Below are 23,148 nucleotides of genomic sequence, written 5' to 3' on the forward strand. Positions count from 1 at the left end.
TGTTTGTAAATAGTGTGCAAGAGTTTCTTGGCTGATACATGCTAATCAATGTTCCGTGGTAGTAGTACACATACCAAAGTGAACCTCCTCCTTTACATCAATATTTGACAAAGTCATATAATAATGACAGGGGGACAATTATGTTTTCAAACTATGGCAGTGTTAACAAGGAAGAGAAATATGAACCACTTCCTGAACCGCTACATGCAGCGAGGCTTCAAATGTCATCACTGCACGATACAAGCATCGGTATGCACTTCACTAAACACCTCCTGGATTTATCAACACACGCTTCAAAGCATCGACAGTATGTCCCATCACTAGTCAACAATAACCAGGCCTTGACTTTCAATTTTCGGAACTAACTCAGCAGGTCTCAGCTCTCTCCTTCGCAGTTTTACCACCTGCTCCGCCATTGCTTCGTCCTGAGCCTCCACCTCCAGTCAGGGATTCGTACTCCACCGACCCGGAACCTTTTCCTGAGCTTCCTCCTAATGTGCAACCTGGTTTTTCACCCACGACCAGCAACCTTTACCACTGATCATTCCAAGGTACATCATATCATGAGACTGTGGGGAAGGGGAAGAGCATTAGTTTGGGCCGAGGCTTTAAGTTCCACTACAGTAATCTGTTCTCTTTAGTTAGCTGATTTTTTGTCCAGATTAAGACTGTCTTTGACCATCCTAACTGTGCCTCCTCCCGTCTCCTCACGGAGACTGAGGATATACCCCTAGTTCTGGGCCATCCATGGCTAAGCAAACACCATCCCCACATTGACTGGACTGCAGGGAGAATTCTAGGCTGAAGCAGTTTTTGTCACTCTGTCTGTTTGCAATCTGCCCTTTCTCCAGGAGAGCGAGCCACCTGTACCACGGAAGCCCCTGACCTGTCCCAGGTCCCTCCACACTAAGATTTTCAGTAAGGATAAAGCCCTGTCCCTGCCCCCACACCAGCCTTATGATTGTGCCATTGACTTGATGCCTCCTTGCCCTCCAGTCATCTGTACAATCTTTTCCTGTGAGAAAAAGAGGCCATGGATTACATCACTGATGCCCTCACAGCAGGTATAATCTGGCCTTCTTCCTCTCCTCTAGGTGCTGGGTTTTTCTTTGTGGAAAAGAAAGATAAGTCCCTGCGCCCCTGCATTGATTTTTGGGGTTTAAATCACATCACCGTTAAGAACAGTCTGATCAGTTCGGCTTTTGAATCCCTACAAGGTGCCACTGTGTTTTCCAAGCTAGATCTGAGGAATGCTTATCATCTAGTCCACATTTGGGAGGAGGATGAATGGAAAACCACCTTCAACACACCACTGAGATACTGAGATACTGAGTACTTGGTAATGCCTTTTGGCCATACCAATGCTCTGTCACTTTTCCTGGCATTGGTGAATAATGTCCTCAGATTTCTTGAACAGGTTTGTTTTTGTCTACTTGGATGACATTCTGTTTTTTTTTTTTTTTCAAAGACCATTGATGAGCATGTCTATAATGTCCACCAAGTACTCCACTTTTGGAAAATAAGCTTTATGTGAAAGCAGAAAAGTGTGAATTTTCATGTGGACTTAGTTTCATGTGGCCCACTCCTACCAACAAGAAAGAACTCCAGCATTTCCTTGGGTTTGCCATTTTTTATGGATGGTTCATAAAGGACTACAGTAAGGTAACTGCACCACTTACTAGACTCACCTCTATTAAAGTCCCTTATCACTGGCCCCCTGAAGCTGACCCAGCCTTCTCCCTGCTCAAGTCCCCGTTCACCTCAGCTCCTGTACTTATCCAACCAGATCCTGCTAAGCAGTACATACTGTAGTAGAAGTGGGCGCCTCAGATATTGGAGCTGGGGTAGTTCTCTCTCAAATGTTTGCTCCAGAGAATAAATTACACCCCTGTGCATATTATTCTCGCTGTCTCACCCCTGCCAATCAAAATTATGTGGGTAACAGGGAAGTATTAACCTTAGAGGTGTGGAGACATCGGTTAGAGGGGACAGAGAAGCCCTTCATTGTCTGGACAGATCACAAGAATCTGTCATACATTCAAGCCCAATGGGCTCTGTTCTTCAGTCAGTTCAACTTCACTCTAACCTATTGCCCAGGTTCCAGGAACATTAAACCGGATGCCCTGTCTCATCAGTACTAACCTGTGGACTCCAGCCCTGTCACAGAGACCATCCTGCCTTCCAGCCAGGTCATCGCCAATCTGACGAGGTACTGGGCCCCCTATCTGTGTTTTTGTCCCAGATTCTGTTTAACCGCACACTGTCCCTCCTCAAGAGACATTTTTGGTGGCCAACTATGGAAAGTGACAGCCGAGAGTTTGTTTGGCTGCATGTGCCACCTGTGCCCACAGGAAGACACTACACCAGGCCCCCGTTAGACTGCTTCATCCACTTCCAGTTCATGGGAGACCCTGGTCCCACATTGCTTTAGACATTGTTACAGGTGTCCCTCCTTCCAAGGGTAACATTGTCATTCTCACTGTGGTGGACCGTTTTTCTAAGGCTGCTGGATTTGGCCCTCTGCTGTGTGGCAGCCTTTGACCCATCATCCTGGAGCACTCATCTGGTTTGGGTTGAATATTCTCATAACTCATTAATATGCGCACTGGACTATCACCATTTGAAGCCTCATTAGGCTATCATCCTCTGCTTTTCCCCACACAGGCAGATGAACTTGCCATCTGTCCAGCATCATATCCACAGGTGCAGGAAGGTCTGGAAGTGATCAGTTCATCTGGTTGTCTACCCAGAATATTCCCCTTTTTTAACTGAATCCAATAAACTTTCCCTGGTTCATTGGTCCCTTCTCTATTGAGAAAGTGTTTCTCAACTCAAGCCAGTCCAGTTAAGGATCCTTTTGCGATAAACGCTACAATCAAACACTTGTCTCTAGAGTATCCTGTTTTTTACTTACCTGTTTTTGGATTACTACTTACCAGCTCTCTCCCTTTTCTCCGCTTCAGATCCGCAACCACCTGTCAACTTTGTTCTGCTCCCAATCAGCCATATATAACATTGACATAAATATTCAGACCCTTTGCTGTGACACTTAAAATTTAGCTCAGGAATTCAAAATCCTCCTCCTCACATACAAAGCCCTTAATGGTCAGGCTCCATCTTACCTTAAAGATCTCATAGTCCCCTACAATCCCACCAGGACTCTGCGCTCCCAAAATGCTGGTTTACTGGTGGTTCCCAGAGTTTCCAAGAGTAGAATGGGAGGCAGAGCCTTCAGTTATCAGGCTCCTCTACTGTGGAACCTTCTCCCAGTTTCAGTCCGGGAGGCAGAAACACCCTCTGTACCTTTAAGAGTCGGCTTAAAACTTTCCTCTTTGATAAAGCTTATAGTTACGGTTGGCTCAGGCTTGAACCATCCCTTAGTTATGCTGCTATAGGCCTAGACTGCCAGGAGATCTCCCATGATGCACTGAGCTCCTCTCTCTCTCTCTCTCTCTCTCTCCCTCTCTCTCAACTCAATATATCCCATGTTACATGTTACTAACTCAATATCTTCCCTTTCCTGTAGTATTGTGCTCTTCCGTCTCTGTCTCCTCTTCGGTCTCTTTCTGCAGGTATTTCTGCCTCTGGAGCTGTAGAGTCTGATCTGTGATGACAAGCCTCCTGCTGCTCCTACAACTCCACTCAACACCTGCTGTTATGATTAGGAATTACTTACACTGCTATTAGTTGTATTGCTGTGTTAACAGTTAATACTTTAATTATCACTACTATCATTACTACTGCTGTATTACTGGCCTCACCTTACATCTGATATGGAACCTGTGTTATGCTATGTTCTTCTTTCGCTATTCTCTACCCCCTCTCCCCCCCTCTCCCCCCCTCTCTCTCCTTCTTAATCCAACCGGTCAAGGCAGATGGCCGCCCACCCTGAGTCCGGTTCTGCTCGAGGTTTCTGCCTCTTAAAAGGAAGTTTTTCCTTGCCACTGTCGCCTAGTGCTGCTCATGGTGGGATTTGTTGGATCTCTCTCTGTAAATACCTATTTTAAAGAGTACGGTCTAGACCTGCTCTATATGAAAAGTGCCTTGAGATGACTGTTGTTGTGATATGGCGCTATATAAATAAAATTGAATTGAATTGAATTGAATTCCTCCCATTTCTCTGGATCATCTTTGAGATGTTTCTATACCTTGATTGGAGTCCAAATTCAATTGATTAGACATTAGCCATGAGTTTGAAAGAACTTCCTGCAGAGGTCAGAGACAAGATTGTGTCAATTCACAGACCTGGGGAAGGCTTCATAAAACATCTGTTGCACTGAAGAACCTTCAATGCAGCTCCAGAGATCCTGTGTGGAGATCTGAGGAATTTCTAGGAGGACAACCTTTAGGTGCTTTTTTGCAAAGTTTCACTGAGGAGAGGCTTCTGACCAGATACTCTGCCTTTAAGCCCAGATCGGTGACGGTTGTCTTTCTAGCAGTTTCCCCCGTCTCTACAAAGTCCTATTCAAAACTCCTTCCATTTAAGAACTAGAGGCCATTGTGTGCTGTGTTCAATGCAGCAGATTATTCATAGTCTTCCCCTGATGCAACACAGTCCAGTCTATGAGCTCTACAGGCAGTTCTCTCAACCTCCCCAAATCATGTCCAATCAATTTAATTTACTACATGTGGACCCCAGTCAAGGTGTATGTCTCAAAAATGATCAAGGGTCTGAATACTTATGTCAGTGTGATATTTCAGTTTTTTGTTTTTAAAAAAATTCCATAGTATTGAGTGTAGCTTGATGAGGATTTTTTTTCGCATAAACCTGCATAAAATACAATGAAGGGGGCTGAATACTTTCTGAAGTTACTGTATAATAACTCAGAGTAGCTCTTCTCGGTTAATAGTTAAATACATTACAGTTGTGTTTGTTCATAGCTGTAACTTAGATGATGATCTGACCGTATCTGAACACAAATCTATACATAACTGCAGATAATTCCAAAGGATTCTGGCTTGCAATTGTATGTAAGTTATTTTAAGACCAAGCTTCAAGTTATGGTGAGTCCCTTTTGCCAAAAGCTTGCATTGAATGTACATATGCTGTCCTCTTCTACTTTACTGCAGGGGTCCAACATTGAAATGGACTGAAAACAACTTTTGTGTGTGTGCGTGTAACTCACCCACAGGCATTAGCTCTACCACTAGTTTCGGGTAGGCGATGTTGGAGCAGCCAACTGAAGCTCCACATACGCTCTGACACACCACTGGATCCACACAACCTACCTCATCTACAAACATACACAAGCACAAAGGGGAGAAAATAAAAGATGTAAAACCTTAGTTAGCTACAGTGGCATCAGAAAGTATTGAAACCCCTTGTACAATTTTATTTTTGTAGATTTAATTTTGAATTGACTTTTTTGCCCATCAATAAAATTCAGTAACCTATAATGACAAAGTAACATGTTCTTTTTTTAAAGGCCTTTTTTGCCCGTTATTCAGTTTGGCTAGAAATTCAAATCTAGAAATAGTCCTACAGATTCCAAACTCCTGTTATTTCATCATTAGGGAGACCACGCCTGGGAACATTCAGAGCTTTAGAAACAATTTTATGCCCTTGTCCTGGCTTGGTATTTGTGCTGACATGCAGTGTGAATTATGAGACAGTATATACACAGGTGTGTGCCTCTAAGCGAAGTCCAATCAATTACATTTTCACAGCAATTCCTCCAGTCAAAAAACAAGGCAATGGGGCACCTCTATCTTTCTAAGGCAAAAAACATCATGAAAATGTGTCTTCATTTGTCAGAGTTATCAATGATTCATTTACACTTATCTGTCCAGCTTATTTGCTTCATCACACTAGTTATTTTATTTGCTAAACCCCAATAATAGTTGTGTAGGTACTATGTGTTTTAAATGGAATGATCAGAGCTAAGCTCTGATAGAATGGTTATCACAGCCCTTCTATTGTGCAGTGCTGTCACTGGAGTAGTAGTGAAGTGCCAGGAGGCTCAAGTGTTTTTTTTCCTGAGTGTATAATGTGTGCAAACCTCTAAGGTATGAAGTGTCTCACAGATCTCAAGTATTTCATGTTGTGCACCTCTCAGGACACAAGTGTGCAGTGCACACTAATACGACGTGTGAAAGTAAAACAGTGGTCAAGTCAAGTTTTATTTCTAAAGCACATATCATACAGAGTAAGGTAATGTGCTTTACTTAAAACAACAATACAATCATAAAAGTGCAAGTGCTGAAGATAAGTTTGCATGAGCAGGTACAATTATACAAAATCGGTGCAGAAAATACAAATATCAGCTGTACAAAATACACACACATAAATGTCCACACAAGTGCCAACACCCATACACATACATACACATGAGAATTCCCACTGTTGCAAAAAGGTGGTTAATCTGCATTTTACAGTGTTCAGTGTTAGTGCCTCTCTCAGGTCTATCTACTTGGGGCATAAAAGCTCATGGCAGCCTCCCCTGCCACACAGTTAGCACCAGGAATGGTTAACAAACCATGGCCTGTGGACTTGAGTGTTGGACTTGCTGGTCTATCTAATTAACATGTCTTTTGTATAATGGGGTGCAAGGCCTTTGTATTCTATCTTCAACAGGGTGCCAAAGCACAGTTTTGAAAACAGGTGTAATAGTTCAGACTTTTTAGTTCCAGTGAGAAAGGTGCAGTTGCATTTTTAACCAACTCCAAACAGCTGATTTTTGGAAGCCAGTGAATATACCATTACAGTTGTCTTGTCTACTTGTTATAAATTCATGAATTAATTTCTCAGAATCTTATTTTGATAGAAAGTCCCTTAGTTTTTAAATATGTTTTTGATGGTAGAAAGCTGACCTTGTGAGATGATTGATATGGTTCATGAAATTTAAATCGCAGATTCCCTGCTTCACTTTTGCTCTCCAGAGACAGAGAACAGAAATGAGCTGCAGTTTCCTGTTTCTGAGCCTTTGTACATCCAAAATGTATGGGATCTAGGTCACCAGGAGAGAGGGATATGTACCATTATGATTCATTTGCATAATTATTGACATAACATAATGGTAATTTATTTAGAATTTCTATATAACATGTGAGTGGGAGTATATAAAGATTAAATAGTGTTGGGCCAAGAATCAAACCTTGGGGTGTTCCACACATAATACCCACTTTAGCAAAGGCAAGGTCTCCAGTGGACACAAAGAACTGTCACTCCATTTCTCCAGTGGCTTTTTCATTTTTCTATGTTTTCAGTTTAAACACATACAATTTTGTCAGTATTTTATATTTTTGAGGTGAAGTGGTTCACAAGATCCTCAGTTGGTAATGTTACGTTACCTTTTCTTACATGTTTAAATTGTATTATTATTGGTAAACTGTTTCTTAATTGTCTGTTTTTTGTTGTTGTTGTTGTTGTTCTGTTGTACAGGAAAACAGTCATATCATAAGAATGTGCAGCAATGATCAGAGCTAGCAATATCCATGACACGGGACATCAAGTCCTTTTGATATGACCAAGTCTAGAGTGTGCCCCTTATTGTGGATGGGTCCAAATGAATCCAATATATTTAAGTTTCTGGCACTGTGTGCCAGATTGTAAACATGATTTTTAAATCACAAGAGAAAATTAAACAATCATAGTTGATGGAAACCTTGGACTGTAGCTCAGAAAATTCATCAAGAAGGCCATATTTAGATTTTGGTGGCTGATAGACAGTAATGATTACAATCGTACCATTACAGTAAATAGATATAGCAAGGTAAATGATTAACTAAAAATGTCTTATAGCAATCGCAGCAGTGCTATTTATTAAATAAAAATACTAAATACCTATAAATATTAAAAATATTAAATTATAAATATTAAATACCTATTTTAAAGAATACGGTCTACACCTGCTCTATATGAAAAGTGCCTTGAGATGACTTTTGTTGTGATTCAACCTTTGCAACCTTTTTGACATGTAGTGCCAAGTTAGAGATTTTTTTCTTGTTAGTTAGTGTGGATTCAATAAGCATAAGTAAGCATAATTATGATGCCATATCAATATTTCCATTAGGTATGAAAATTTCTTGTATCCACACAGACTAATGCAAAACAACATTTTAGGAACATGTTAATCTCATCATTATGTAGATTTTTTAAAAATGTAATTTACCCCTCACATTTATCTTGAAGGTTTTAAGAAATAATCACACACCCCATGGGATAACAAACAACATTGTAGGGGGCATTTATGTATCCATACTGGCAAAATATAAAACAATATTTAAGGAACAGGTTTCTCCTTATGTTGATTTTTTAAAATGCCATTTAAGTTTACCCCATACTCTTATCTTGAAGATTAATAAACAACATTGCAGGGGTGTTTTCCCTTACATAAACATGCCGACATCATGGTAGGCTAGGATCTGCAAGGTTTCATCATTGGGAACAATTTAGTACATATAGTATTAATGGGAAAAAATATATATATAAAAATATAGTTCAGTGACAGTGTTTAGGCAAGCAGAGAAGGCCTTGCTGGCCCTGAAAGCCCACCATTGATAAATACATGTTAGCTAATGCTAGTGAGCAAGTTTTGTTGGCTTGTTTTTCAGCAGTTGCTGAAGTAAATGTGAATTTGTCTGAAGACATACAGTCATTTACCCTCTATGACTGCGAGTGTACCTTGACAAAGTTAATATTAATCAGAGGGACTAGACTGGCTGACCTGTACACCTGTACCCACATAACTCTATAGACGATGGACAGACATTCCACTATGATTACAGGCCAGATATTTGCACCTCCCTGATTGAGAAATCAAGCATGAAGAGAAACAAAGGGCATGTAAATCTTTAGATTAAGAGTAACATGTAAAGAACTACAGTGACTGGAATCTCTGAGATCTACAGACCTAACGGTCTTCTGTTCCTTGTTTATCTCTGGCCATAAATAACATCTAGACCAACAATGCCCACACTTCTCTTTATATCTGAAATAATTGTCTAGGCATTCTGTAAAATACTCCATTGTATTAATCAAATGTTTACAAGTGATTCAGTGAAAATCAGAATTTTCTATGATATTGCCTGGCTAAGATAGTAATATGAGGAATTCATTCAAATATCTGTCATAAAACTATATGGCCATCTATTGACCACATACTTAATACGTATACGTTTCATAATGTTCCTCACAGCCATTTGAAATAAATGATTGTTCCTTCTGTTTTACACCGATACTTCTTTATTAATAACGTTTTTTAATTAATTACGTAATTTCCCTGAGGGAGTCATCCCAAAGGGATCAATAAAGTCTGTCTAAGTCTAATAATGTTAGGAAACATTTATTCTTTTGTCTAATCAATTAACCAGCATTATTGTGTTAAGATTTGCAAGTAATAGGCTGAGATTTACGTTTGTATTGGTATTGTATATGTTATGGTAGAGGGTGAATATGTGATATGCGTGCAAGCATTCCAGATTAATTTTACGACCCTGGGTCATAATCTGTATTAGTATTGGTATTGGTATTAGTATTAATATTGATTTCTGTCTGTTTTTGCTGTTCTCCCTCCCTGTCTGAGGGGGGGTGCCTTTCACTTGTTCCCATGATATTTCTTTAAGGAAGTCGAGTGCAATGGGAGCCGCTGATTGGACCAGGGTTGATGGCGCCTCAGAGAAATCACGATCTCAGATATCAGACTGATTAGATTGATAAAATTTACCTCCTACCAAATGCTTTCTACTCTGGGGTGATTGGTGTTAGTCACCAGTATTTCCTGTTTTGCCTCATGCTACACTGCAACATAATCATAAGGTTCTGGTCGTGGATGTTTTAGAGCTGGATACCGGATCGAAAATGGCCACTCAGTCCTATCAGAGTTGATCACCTGGCGCATACGCCGAAAAAAGTTTCTGGCTTCCGGGTTTACTTCCGTGTTATGGGGCCCACTGAATAGGTGCAGTAGTGTTACTCCCATCATGCCTGTGGGTTACGAGAACAAGTGAACCACATCCTGGCCTGGCGCGGCTCGTTTGTGAGTGCTATGCTAGCGGACTGTGTAATAAAATTTAAACAGGACTAGCCTGCCTTTAAACCATGGATGTTTTGTGCATATGACAACAGCAACCATCAGTGAAGTTAATGATCCATAAAGTAAGATAGTATTAAACACTGAAATTGCTAATATTGTGGTTCGTGGTGAGCAGTAATTTAATTTGTTTTGGGCATTTTTTATACGAGAGAGTGATTCTGTATATGACAAATCATTTTTAACTTTTTATGTTAAAAGGCATATTCATATGTGCAGTGCTAGTTAGTAGTTCATTTCCTGTGTTATTTCTTCTGTCTATTGTTTTACTGTTCTCCACAGCTACATTCACTATGAATAAATTAGATTAAATATTATTCATGTATTTATTTAAAAATACTATTAAATTTCAAATTGTATTTAATGTTGTAAAATAAACATAAGTGTAAATATCTGAAGGTAAAACTCTTTAATTTGTGACTGTTTTCTGATGAACTGGACATGAGCTTCATATAATGTGTAATAGCCAAGCGAATGAGTATGCTCCAGTAACATATATGTTTACTGCAGTTAGTTACAGCAGCTTCACTGCCCACTGATAATGAGTTAAAGAGTCTGAAATATACTTTTTTACTCAATGTATCTAACTGTCCCAGGTTAACAGTCCTCAATTGACGCCTCTGGGCGACAGAGGAGAAGATGATCAGCATCCCCAGGAACTTCAGTTTGAGGTACGCCAGTTCCCGCTTCATCACTGCACCCAGCTCCATCCACGATCTTCCCCATGATGAGGATTTACCACACTGAGACAGTTTAAGCCTTGAATAAATAAATAAATGTGGTTGTTCTGAACAAATGATAGGTTTAATGAGCTTCAGTCATCAGTGGATGAGACCAGAGGCCGTATATAAAAAGACACTGTCAGCATACACAGACACAACTATCACATATAAGGTAAATGACTTACAAATTTAAAATACCCTAAAAAAAACTTACAATAGAAGTTATGAAAAATCACCTACAGTGTCTTACCAGTCACACAGCATTCGCTGTAAGCTAGCAAGGATCAGTGTTCCCGAGACACAACATGAGCGCGAGAGTGTCCACACATAGTCATGATGTGACTCAGAGAAACATGACTTTTCTGGGCTTTTTCTGAGCTTTTGAAAGGTTTTAAAAATATTAAAACTCCATGGCTTAAAAATATAGAAAAAGTCCTAATTGACTATGTTTATAGCCGGAGGTGTCCTGTCAACAGTTTTACAGGCGTCTCTGTTACAATGGTGGCCTATGGAGAAAATGCTTTTTGGGCCCCATGGAGATTTCTCGTTGTAGTACCATGAGTGGCCACTGAAAAAAAAATTGGCTGCAAGGCTGAGTGGTGGTACTGCATCCAGTTCTCATAATACATCCATGGTTCTGGTCTATGGAGTGGTGCAGAAATTAGTCCTAAAACCCGGAAGTAAGTTGGCATTTTAGCATTCCTGGTTTCCTCGCCCCCAAATTTTTTTTAAGGGTTTTTGGTTAGATGCATCAGGCAGTTGCTGACAATTGGCTAAATGAGACTACAGAGGTTATAAACCACACATGAAAACTGATCTATTCACCAGTCCATCTTTACGGCCTCATGTTTATATTCAAGGTCTTGCAAACTATTATTAACTTTCTAAGAAGAAAGGATTTTGTAGAAGAGGTCAGCGCTAAATGAAATCACAAGTTGGAAGCTTAGTCATGGTGACGTTGATGTCATGTTGTAGTTTGTTTATCTCCTAACATTAGCTTTGTACTTCCAGTGATTGTATTTAGGCTTCAAAAATCATCACAGTGCTGTTTGTTTGTGTAGATTACCTTGCTGAACAAAACATTAAAATATCATAAACTTTTATTGGTGTAGTATCCTCAAGTTCAGCATCTGTGATGGGGCTATCACAATAAATAAATAAAATGTACCAGGAACCGCACTAAGGTAAGTGAGGTCACTGTCAATTATAACCTGAACCTCCATTTCCTCTCTGGCCTTCCCACCATCTAGTGCTAAGAAACAGATATGAACTTCTACTCTCAAACCAGGCCATCTATTAGCACATTGATTAGTATACTACCAAGTCAAAGATCAAATGGCCAGTTCAGAAGAATCAACTCTAGAGGACCCCATGATACCATTCCCCAGGGATAAACTCTGAAGATCCAATTTTGCTATGAGCATACAGGCATTTGTCTAAATGCATTATTTGGTTCTTTAGAGTAAGACAAACCCTTACAGAGCTGTGTTTACATATTCACTAAAAACATGAAATATTTTAATGAAACATGAAACAATTTAACATGAGGTTTCCTAGAGGCACTGACCTTGAACTGAATGGCAATATGTTTATTACTGAGGTTGTAGTTTTCACTGGTGTTAAACTGCACTGCCTTGTATTGAGAGGAGTTTATAATGTTTTCATATCCAAACATGGGGGAGGAAAAATATTAATTATATATAAATTAAATATAATGTGGTCTGGTACAACACCACTGTAAACTACGACCTCAGAAATAATTGATTGACCAGTGACCCCAGACTCATTCAAAGGATTTAGGGCTAAGCTCCATAGAGAGCTCCTAACACTAACGCCTGCCTGGAAATGGAAATATACTTGGTTAAATGACAATCCTTAAAAATGTGCTATAATGAGACAGTAAAAAATGAAAATGTAGCATAAAAAGCCTTTGACATGAAAGTCCAGCAGAGAGAGAGACAGACTTACCTGGGAACAGCGCTCGGCTGATCATGCCTGGCATGACAATGAAGAACATGGGCAGCAGTTTGAGGTAGCCTCCCAACACACTGCCTGCTTTGGCGTGCGACAAAGATTTGGCTGACAGAGATCTCTGGACTATAACCTGCACATACACACACAGACACAGACACACAAATACATTTGTCTTTTTGTACTTATGAGGACAATGCACTTACCAGCCTAACCTTAACCATCATAACTGAATAACTCCTGTTGTGGAAATTTACTGACCAACTGACTTCCTACCTCATGTATCAACAGCATAAATCAAATTGTTAAACCATGTATCATGCTTAAAAATGATCTAGTAATATAAGTAATTCCATTTTACTATGTAATCAAATTACCATATAGTTCTATTGTGCGTGGGCTTGTATGTCTATTATAACCAGCATTACAAGAGCTTAACTAACAGGAAGTGCCTTGTTTGGCATTAGTATGGAGAATGGAATGAAAGTGGTCGAGGTAACTTTAGGAGCAGTCTTGCTATGCCTTATCACACCAACTAAAAGCCAAGAGATGTGACAGTTGTGTGGGAGGGGAATTACACAAGTATATAAGTTCCTGTTCTATCTGTTGAAGCTTACAGTTATGTACTGCTTCCCATGCTGCATGTAGTTAAGGAGTCTTGAACTCAGTAGTTGGATTGAAACTTATTTAATTGATTTCCTTTACAATTTGGTGACAAGGATCGGATGATGGATGTGTCCCTGGCTGAAGCCCTAGTCAGATGTTCAGGGCGAACAGAATGCAGGAAAATACCAACTCAGACAAACCAGATTGGTTCTCAATTTTCCTGAGACCTTTGGGGCCTAGACAGGCATGCTCCATTCCTGAGTCTATGTAAAATATCTAAGATTCTGTGTTTATGACTTCTTAGTTGTGTTGGCTTCTTAGTTCTGTCTGTTTAGTTACAGTTGTAATAATTTCAATTTCAAAAAAGAAACCTGTGTGACAAGATTAATACCTGTTTGGCAAGACTGAAATTCCATCTGTGTGAAGGAATAAAATGTGCTTTTTAGATGTAAAACAAAACAGTTATTTTCTAGAGAGTAAAATTATGTATAATTTGGCATGACAATTAAATTGATCAGTGGGCCACGTGGTTAGTAGAACTCAGTACAAACAGGTAAAAGGAAATTCAGTAATTAGGGCCCAAATACTGACAGGTGCAAGGACCCTAATGAAATAGTTCTGTTTATTATTGAAATGTGATTCTATGGATGTGATTTAGACCAATAATACCAATGTTCTCAACAGCTGGAACTTGTTGTGTTGTATTGTTCCATGATCCTGTCATGTTTTAGGGAGGAGATGAGAGTAAAAAAGTACAAATTACATGGACCAGATTTTCCAACATGAGCATGTGTTTTTTTTGTCTTGGTGTGATGAGTCCTTTCACCAATTCAGCATGTCTAAAACTAATAGAAATACATCCTAATCCTGAACTAACCAGCATCAAAGGTGACAATATTGAGCTGGTAGACAGGTATAAATACTTGGGTATACATATTGTTTTGAATCTAATGTTGCTTCCATGACAAAAACATTTCCAACAAAAACTTTTTTGAAGAGTTTTAGAGGATAGATAGAGGATTATCTCCTCTATTGAAGAAAAACTCTTTGCTATAGAGGTTTTATTGGATCAGTTTTAATGTTCTCCATTGGTACAGGGCATGAAAATTTGATTCTGGCAAACAAAAACAAAAAAAAGCTCCGTCATCTCATCAAAGAGGCTAATGAGATTTCAGGGAAGAGACCTTCCCTTCTGGAGTACCAAGATAACTCTCTTTGGACAGAGTTTCAACTGTTACTCTCTGGTAATCGGTTTAGGTTGCCAATTATGAGGACTTTGTCCCTGCTGCCATTCAATTGTTAAATGACAGATAGTATTTTACTATATTAGATTGCTTGACTTGACCTCTGCACTTCATATCATGTTGTTTGTTGATGTCCATGTTTTGGTGTTATGTGTGTCTTTGTACATGCATTTTTGTATATCCTGGTTGCAAACTAATTTATCAATAAAGATATTTTGAACTTGGAATAATATCATCACCCAGGTGATGGGAACTGTTGGGTCTCTCTCTGTAATTATACTAATCTAAAGAGTATGGTCTAGACCTGCTCTATATGAAAAGTGCCTTGAGATAACTTCTGTTGTGATTCGGTGCTATATAAATAAAATTGAAATTGAAAATCATGGCAGTGAGATGACTGGATCCCAGATGATTCTGGTGTTTATGTTAGCCTGGCTAGGTTCCCTGCTCTTCCCAGGTCCTGTTTTCTTTATGTGACCACATGGTCCCATGGCTTGGACTATGTGTCCAAAGTAGGGATGGGAAATACTGTAAAGAGTCTTTGGTTTTACTGTTTTTGCTGATTATTTCTGTAAAAGCTGTTTTATTTGTGAAATGTCCACTCATTTTTCCTCTATGAGAGACAGCTCTTTTAAACATAACTGTGTGTTTCAGGTTTGCCTCTTTCCCTCATTGAGTGCCTGGAAGACCCTCACTTTAAACTCCTCGTGATCACTCTCAGGTGATCTTCACTTCCTTGTCAGAGGACCTCTATATCAACCTGCCAGAATCAGTGTTCCCTGCCTTTTAGCCCCCAAGCTGTCTGTGGAGTTGATGTCGTTGCAGAGGCCTTTATAAGTGATATCTTGTGCTTGTTGTACATAGTTTCAGTGTAATCTCAGTAATCTTTTTTTTTTTTTAATCATGCTTAATCCTTTTTTTGTGGTTAGGGAGATTAGTGATTATCTTTTGCTTGACCCTGTAGTTTAACAGAATTCTTATTTTCTAGTTAGTGTGGGGAGTTAGTTGATTGTTAGGTTTGTTACATTTGTTACAAATTTGTTACCTTTTGTTGTTAAACACCAAACACTGTAACATTTGGAAGTATTTGTAAGTATCTCATTCATTTGTAAGTATTTTCTTGTGCTGATACTATTTTTTGGTCAAAGTTTCAGGGTAAATTTTAATTATATTAGTCCTTGTGTTTCTCATTTATAGACATTTTAAAACAATGTGCTAAAAGTAACACTGGTAAACAAACTTCACATCCTGCTGCAAGCTCATCCAAAACCACAGGGACCATTTGAGCCACTGATGATGGATTTTGTTGATCCTGATGGAGGACTTAAGAAGGAAGCACTGGCATCAACTCAAGTGGCAAGGTCATTACAAGATCTTCTCACCAGAGACTGCTGACACCACAATACCACACAGATGGACATAGACACCCCCAACCCTTAGTCAAATACTCGATGTACATGTGTGATGTAATAGCGTAAGCAAAGTCACCTGATCTGTGCACCAGACCCAAGTAGCCAGTACCGTGAGCCCAAACACCAGTCCTGGCCAGGGTAAATCCCCTGACACGGGGTCTCTGAACATGCGGAAGGCATCACTACGAGGTAGGTGGCAAGTGGTGTTGGCAACCGTCACTGAGGGAACAGCTGACATATAACGGTTCACAAGGCCCTCATACCAGCCAACTTTGGAGAATGCTTGAAAATGTACAAATAACACACACACTCTAATATCAGTGAATTGTTATTTTCTGTGAGATATTTCACATGAAAATATCAATTGAACAACATTCAGTACAAAACATCAGTCATTTCAAAATACAGTGCTTCAATCAATCAGGCATTATCATCATATGCCAAGGCCTGTCTCCAGCATGTTGGACCCTTTATATACTGTGTGTGTGTGTGTGTGTGTGTGCAATACCTATGAACATTAGTGCAAAGGCTCCCCCAACCATGATCAAAGTCTGGAGTGCATCAGTGTAGATCACTGCTGCCAAACCACCTACACACACACACACACACACACACTTAGTGAGTATTACCTAATGCTGACTATTAGGATAATTCTTTTTTTCCTGGGCAACAGAAAGCAGTATTCAACAAGGAACTGCCATCAGACAGTTTGTTTAGAGATGATGTAAGTAAGATAGGATCAACACATTTTGTTGTTCTGATCATTGTTTTAAATCGTTGAATTGAATGACACCTAGTCCACTTATTCGCTTTGTCGGGAGCAACCCTGCAAGGAAGCCTAGAGTGGTGAATAACATCATCACAACATTACATGCAACAGCTGTGGGGAACACTACATCAGTGGACAAAACAGACAACATCATCTGAGTGCCTCTCATTTGCCCATAAACAGGTGACCCGCTAAATCTGGTTCACCATAATCAGGGACATCACAGTTTTCTGTTTCGGAGGAGCAAGGCACCTGCCTGAGGAGGCTTTAGCAAGAATACAAGAGACCATCTTTCTCGGGAAATGCTTTAACAAATTGATACAGGCTTTTATTAGAAATCATTGGATGCCACAGCTAATCATACTGCTCTGATCATCACTGCCGTTTTATCCCCAGATAAATAACAGATTAACCAAGGTGTAGGGTCACTACCATGTCTTTGCTCATTAGCTTGTCCCTGTTTGCCATTATGATGCTCCCAGCTACTGTACTGAGCTAAATTACTGTTGAACTAGACACCAGTACAATTTCCTCTACTCACTACCTTTGTCCAGTGTGAAGTGCCAGCTCTGAGTTGACTCTGAATATCCTGATTTAGGCACAGTTCAACACACTAGGTCACTTGATGACAACTGAGCCATCTCTATGATAACTAAACAATATTTATTTGCTGATAAGGAAAATACTTACTAGTGGAAATCTTACTTTTAACTAGTAAGTGTACTTTCAAATTGGGGTCAAAATTGGTGACAAAAGTGGATGAGATGAACATAGCTTTACAGGCTGCTCTAAGTTGACATACAGAAATAACAACAAGGTAAACTGACATATCAACAAAATAACAAAAGTAGTACAGACAAGATACTCTCTACTTATTGGTTATAGTAAAATCAAGCAGAATCAGTAAATGTTGTTGGGGCCTAAGTCTGTTTACAAATTCACATCATGGGGACTTGTCTGTCTTATGGGGACAGACAGCCCCCGCAACATAATGGAATAAAAACTAGCAAGAGTTAGTGGTTTAGATTGTTTTAACAGACCTACAGTGACTGAAGACAGGCCTGTTGATTTACTGCTCAGCTAACAAGGAAGTAACTTCACCTGGCAGAGAATTTCAAATTACTCATCAATCCAACTGTACTGCAGCTAGCGCAGTAGCTTGACTTGTAAATGGAAGGACTTGTACTTACATAGCGCTTTTCTAGTCATATTGACCACTCAAAGTGCTTTACACAGTATGTCACATTCACCCGTTCACACACACATTCATACAGTGCTTGCTCTATGCACGAAGCACTCTAACACATCCATATACCATTACCATACTATACCATACATCACGACAAAGAGCCAAAGCTGTTGACCTGGCCTCCAGACTCCCCAGATCCCAATCTGATCCAGCATCTGTGGGATGATCCAGAACAAGTCAGATCCATGGAGGCCCCATCCTGCAACCCACAGGACCCAAAGGATCTGCTGCCAATGTCTCGGTACCAGACACTACAGGAGATCCCCAGAGATCCCATGTCCAAGCCCCAACAGGTCAGAGCTGTTTTGCCAGTATGAGGGGAACCTATACTACGCAGGTCCAACAGGTACTGAATCAGATTGGGATCTGGGGAGTTTGGAGCCTAGGTCAACAGCTTTGGCTCTTTGTCGTGATCCTGGAGATCCTATTCACTTCATCCACCAGTGGTAATGTATGTAATGGTAGTGTTTGTGTGTGTGTTTACCTGCCACAGTGTAAGCAGCAGTAACCAGCAGTAGTATGCCTGTGGACAGGTAAAGATCCCAGCCCAATGACACCTGGATGAACAATGCCCCGGAAAAGATATCTGTCTGGGTAACACACACATGAGACAAATTTTTTTCCACCATGTTTTGGATTGTACCCCACTTTACAGTATGTGTCATGACAATAGACAACAGAATCTGCCAAATGAATAAATTGTGTGTGTGTGTGTGTGTGTGTGCGTGTGTGTGTGTGTGTGCATGTCTTACAGATATTTTGGTGAAAATGTACAGGATCAGTGAAAGAACAGACATATATATGCGTATCCTCTGGCCACCAAATCGTTTGGCCAGGTATTCAGGCATGGTCACCACACTAGCAGAGATGTAGACAGGTATAAAAATCCAACCCAGAGCTACCAGGACCCAGGCTGCCTAGAGAAACACACACATGCCCAGGTTATAAAAACACAAAAAACAGTATTGGTATTGTCCTTTTTTTTTTACTTTATTAATATATTGAGTGTAGCAGACAATGTAATACTTTTGTGTAGGTTGAAACTACACAAATATGTATTTGCCTACTTCACTGTCATAAGACACCGCTAAAGCCAGGCTGAGACTACAGGAATTTTAAAATCAAATTTGAGAGCTGGTTGCATCACACACAAAAGGAGAAACTTCACAGATGTTCTCTCTAATCTCAAACATGCATAGATTTGAAAATACTTGCTCTAACATTAGCAGTGCTTTGCAGTGAGGAAAAAAACAAAGGCAAAAGGCTAAACGAGTCTGGATTAGATGGTTGGGGAGATTTGGTCAACAGGGGGTGTCTGTTCCCCAGTGAGAACTGGAGGTGAGATTTCAACTGTCAGTTTCAATATCTGTCAACAGTAGTATACTAGCTAACATTAGCCTCAAGGGTTAGAATGTTTACTATTACTTATCAACACAGTCAGCTGCTCCAAGACTGACTTCATCATAATCCATTTATGCATTAGTTACATCGCTTAGGGTCCTTTGAGAGTTTTAGGGGACTGGAGCCAGTCCCAGTAGACACACTGGACATGTGGTACATCCTGTAGGTTGCCAGCCTATCACAGGGCTGACATACAGAGATAAACAACCATGCATGCTCACATTCATGCCTACAGGCAATTTGGAGACATAGTCATAATCTTCCAGATTCCTAAATATCAATCATGTTTGATATTATTAGGGTGGTGTCAAGACTGGATCTGTAATTCCCTCATTAGCAGATAATCTGGGTTGAACATCAGTACAGACCAAGGCCCCACATCAGATTTCTCCTCCAATTGCCAGGAGGGGTGGATCAGGGATAAAGCAGCCCAAAACTCCTGTAGTCTAAGCCTGACATAAATCATCACTGGTGTAGTTAGCTGGTTTTTAATTGATTTAATGGAGATGTGTGTAATCAAGGGCTTAAATAATAATAATAATACAGATACCAAAAACCTACATCAAGAAGATAAAGAAACATTCTCAGCAACTCTTAAAAGGTGACTGAAAAGCAGGAGTCACTTTCCCACACTGAAGATTAAAGTCAATCATTGAGAAATAGAGTGTAGTATAGAGTATAGCACAGCTGTAAATCTGCTCAGATTTACAGCTTTTACTTGAATAAAACTATCAATACATCAATGTAAAAAAAAAAAAACTACATTTACACATGTAAAATTCCTGAAAAGACTGAAAAGACTGGTTCCATGGGCTGATGACACTGATACTGAGCTTTTTGACAATGTGCATCATATATAGTCTTAGACCATGTCTCTTACATTCCATTCAAATCCCCCAACAGCGATGCCTCCAGCTGCGCCTGTTCCTGCTAGACCAATAAATAAACCACTGCCAACATTGCTGGACATCAGTGAGGCTCCAATCTGTCAACATACACAGATACACAGTAACAACAAAAGTTTATATTTGCTTAAACAGACAGTATTTGATAATAATTTAAATCACAACCTGTGAATTGCACAGTAATACTTTCCGAGTACATATACCAACAAATATGTAAAACTAGCCCACAGGGACATAGAGATAACAGACCTGACCTGCAAGTGGCCCTCACACTTCTTCATCCAGAATAATTCAAATAAAACTTTCTGTCTGTGTCATAAAAGCAAATATCACATGAAAAAAATTATTCTTTCATGGGTAAGTTCCCAGGTTCCAGATCCCAGATGACTGCACCCCAAATCCAGACCAAGCCTACTCAGTATAACAGACTATTTTATCGTCATAGTTAGCCTTCTCTCTTTGAATTCCTATAAGAGCTGACTAAATTGTGTTTAGTCTGTTCCAAGAGCTGTGGGTACTGAGAGCTATAAATCTAGAAGGAACAACTACAACACTATTAACCCTCATATCCTCAATCTGTTTGAGGAAACATTTTGCCACCGTGACATAGCACTCACAATTGTCTGACTATCATGGTGACTAGCATCAGGGCAGCATAGCTTTTTAAAAATGAAGCAAATCAAGACAGTCAAAACAATCAACTATTTGTGTACAACAATGCCTCCGGGCAGACAGTTATCAATATACTGTTAAATGTGCCAAAGGTTGGTTAAGCATTCCTAAGAAACCCCAGCATTGAAATTAAATTAGATTTTTACCTATCACTGGGTATCAGTTGTTAGGTAACACTGAGTTACTGTATTTGCATATAAGCACATAAAAAAATTATCCTAAGATTATCTAATCATATAGTTACTTTGGATGGCATTACTTTGGCTTCCAATTCTACTGGAGGGAATCTTGGAGTATTTTTGAGCAGTACATGTCCTTTGCCACAAACACAGTTACTACTACTACTACTAGTTATTGTGTATCATCCTGTTTATGCCCTGTTAGTTCCCTCTTAGTTCTCCCCCCAGTGTTTGAATGACCTTTTTTTATTTCTAAATTCAGGCAAAACTACAGTTATTGTACTTGGCCCTAAACACCTCAGAAAAGCTGTTGAGGATAGCTTTCTTCCACCTGCACAATATTATAAAAATTAGAAACATCTTGTCTCAAAAGAATGCTGAAAATGCATTTGTTACCTCTTGATTGGACTATTGTCATTCCTTATTATTACTACAAGGTCCCAATAACTCTGTGAGAAACATCCAGTTGATCCAAAATGCTGTAGCACGAGCACTGACAGGAACTTGAAAAAGAGATTGCATTTCTCCTGTGTTAGCTTCCCTGTTCTAGGTCCTTCTCCTTGCATACAAAGTCATTAATGACCAAGCTCCATCATAGTACCCTATCATCCCAACAGAATACTTTGCTCTCAAAATGCAGTCTTGTTGTTCCCAGAGTTTCCAAGAGTGGAATGGGAGGCAGAGCCATCAGTTATCAGCTCCCAGTTTGGGTTTAGGAGGCAGACAGCCTCTCTAAATTTAAGAGTGGGCTTAAAACTTTCCTCTTTGATGAACCTCCTGAACTATCTCTTAGTTATGTTGTTATGGGCCAAAGCTCAGCAGCACAGAGCACTTCTTCACTTCTTCTCTCACTCTCTGTCCCCATGCATTTATGTCACACTACTGCATGTGTACCATATTTGTGTACTGAATCATATGTGTTATCAAGTGTTATCAGCCGGATTAAATAAAATGTTAGCCCAGCCAGGTAGTGGTTTTTATTTATCTATTTATTTATCTATCACTGCTTGTGATGAGATCTGAGCATTTAACTGTACAAAATGATGAAGAGGTGCAGCTGATCTGGCATCTTGACTGATGATCAGATGCTCCTGTTTGTCTGTTTTACCTTATGTCTATTTCTCTTTTGTTTCTCTCATAAATCATCGAGTGCTTAAAAAACAACCAAAAAGAGAATGTAAAACACAAAGTCATCACATCATCAGTAGAAGTCCAACCACTTCCAGAGGAAAATTTTACTGCTCAAAGTTTGCTCTTCTCTAGCTTGGGAAACAAAAGTGTGATTCTCACTTCAGCTCACTTCATTTTAGATTCTATTTGTTTCTCGTACTTTTCTCCTAAAATTCAGGAGGAGCAGATATGTGATTCTGGTTTTCTTCTTCAGTAATGTTAATAATATAAATGGAGGAGTTCAGTAGAGGAGAAGAACACCTGCTCTTTGGCCAGTCTTTAACTAAATGTAGGAACTTTGTCTTTAGTCTTTAGTCTTGTACTTGCACTGAGCCTTTACCTGTGTTTAATGGACTAAATGAACATGAGGCTGGTGTTGAGATTTGTCCTGGCTGACAGTCTGCTTTGCTGCAGCTCTGAGGCCTCAGTCACCTGTTCTAGTATTACTTATTTGTGTTTGCAGAGCTTAGCAAGGTATTTCCTTTAAGTCTCAAGTACGACTCCAGTCTTGCTATTTGTCCTCTCTCACCCATTTCTCCTAGTTAATTTTAGGAGAAAAGTATGAGAAACAAACAGACAAACAATAAAGCAAGGCTGAAGTGAGAATCACTCTTTTGTTTCCCAAGCTTGTTCTGTCTGAGCTCAGCTTGAGATGCATGAATTAACTTTAACAGAGGGCTAGGATGAGAACAGATTCAGTTCATAGAGAGAGCTCTCTGATAACTCGACCTGAGATCAAGAAGAGGCACAAAAGTTGTGGAACTCTGATAATCATTTTAGAGTGCGATGAGGTTTCACACACACCTCCAATTGTCTA

General features: G+C 39.7%; 1 protein-coding gene across 3 annotated transcripts in view; it reads right to left on the reverse strand.

Annotated features, from left to right (window-relative positions):
* Positions 1-23,148, reverse strand: part of LOC108885720 (sodium/glucose cotransporter 4-like) — a 40,879-nt gene that overhangs the window by 16,650 nt on the left and 1,081 nt on the right. For 2 of the 3 annotated variants that reach the window (XM_018680140.1, XM_051067018.1), the window contains exons 3-9: positions 20,286-20,390; positions 18,757-18,921; positions 18,489-18,594; positions 16,495-16,575; positions 16,063-16,268; positions 12,722-12,857; positions 5,127-5,234 (exon numbers count right to left, since the gene is read on the reverse strand). In XM_018680140.1, coding sequence (XP_018535656.1) covers positions 5,127-5,234; positions 12,722-12,857; positions 16,063-16,268; positions 16,495-16,575; positions 18,489-18,594; positions 18,757-18,921; positions 20,286-20,390 — 907 coding nt within the window. The remainder of the gene's footprint in view (positions 1-5,126; positions 5,235-12,721; positions 12,858-16,062; positions 16,269-16,494; positions 16,576-18,488; positions 18,595-18,756; positions 18,922-20,285; positions 20,391-23,148) is intronic. The other variant, XM_018680141.2, reaches the window with a different exon arrangement.

Source organism: Lates calcarifer, unplaced genomic scaffold (assembly GCF_001640805.2).
Source record: "Lates calcarifer isolate ASB-BC8 unplaced genomic scaffold, TLL_Latcal_v3 _unitig_1009_quiver_891, whole genome shotgun sequence".
NCBI lineage: Eukaryota > Metazoa > Chordata > Actinopteri > Centropomidae > Lates > Lates calcarifer.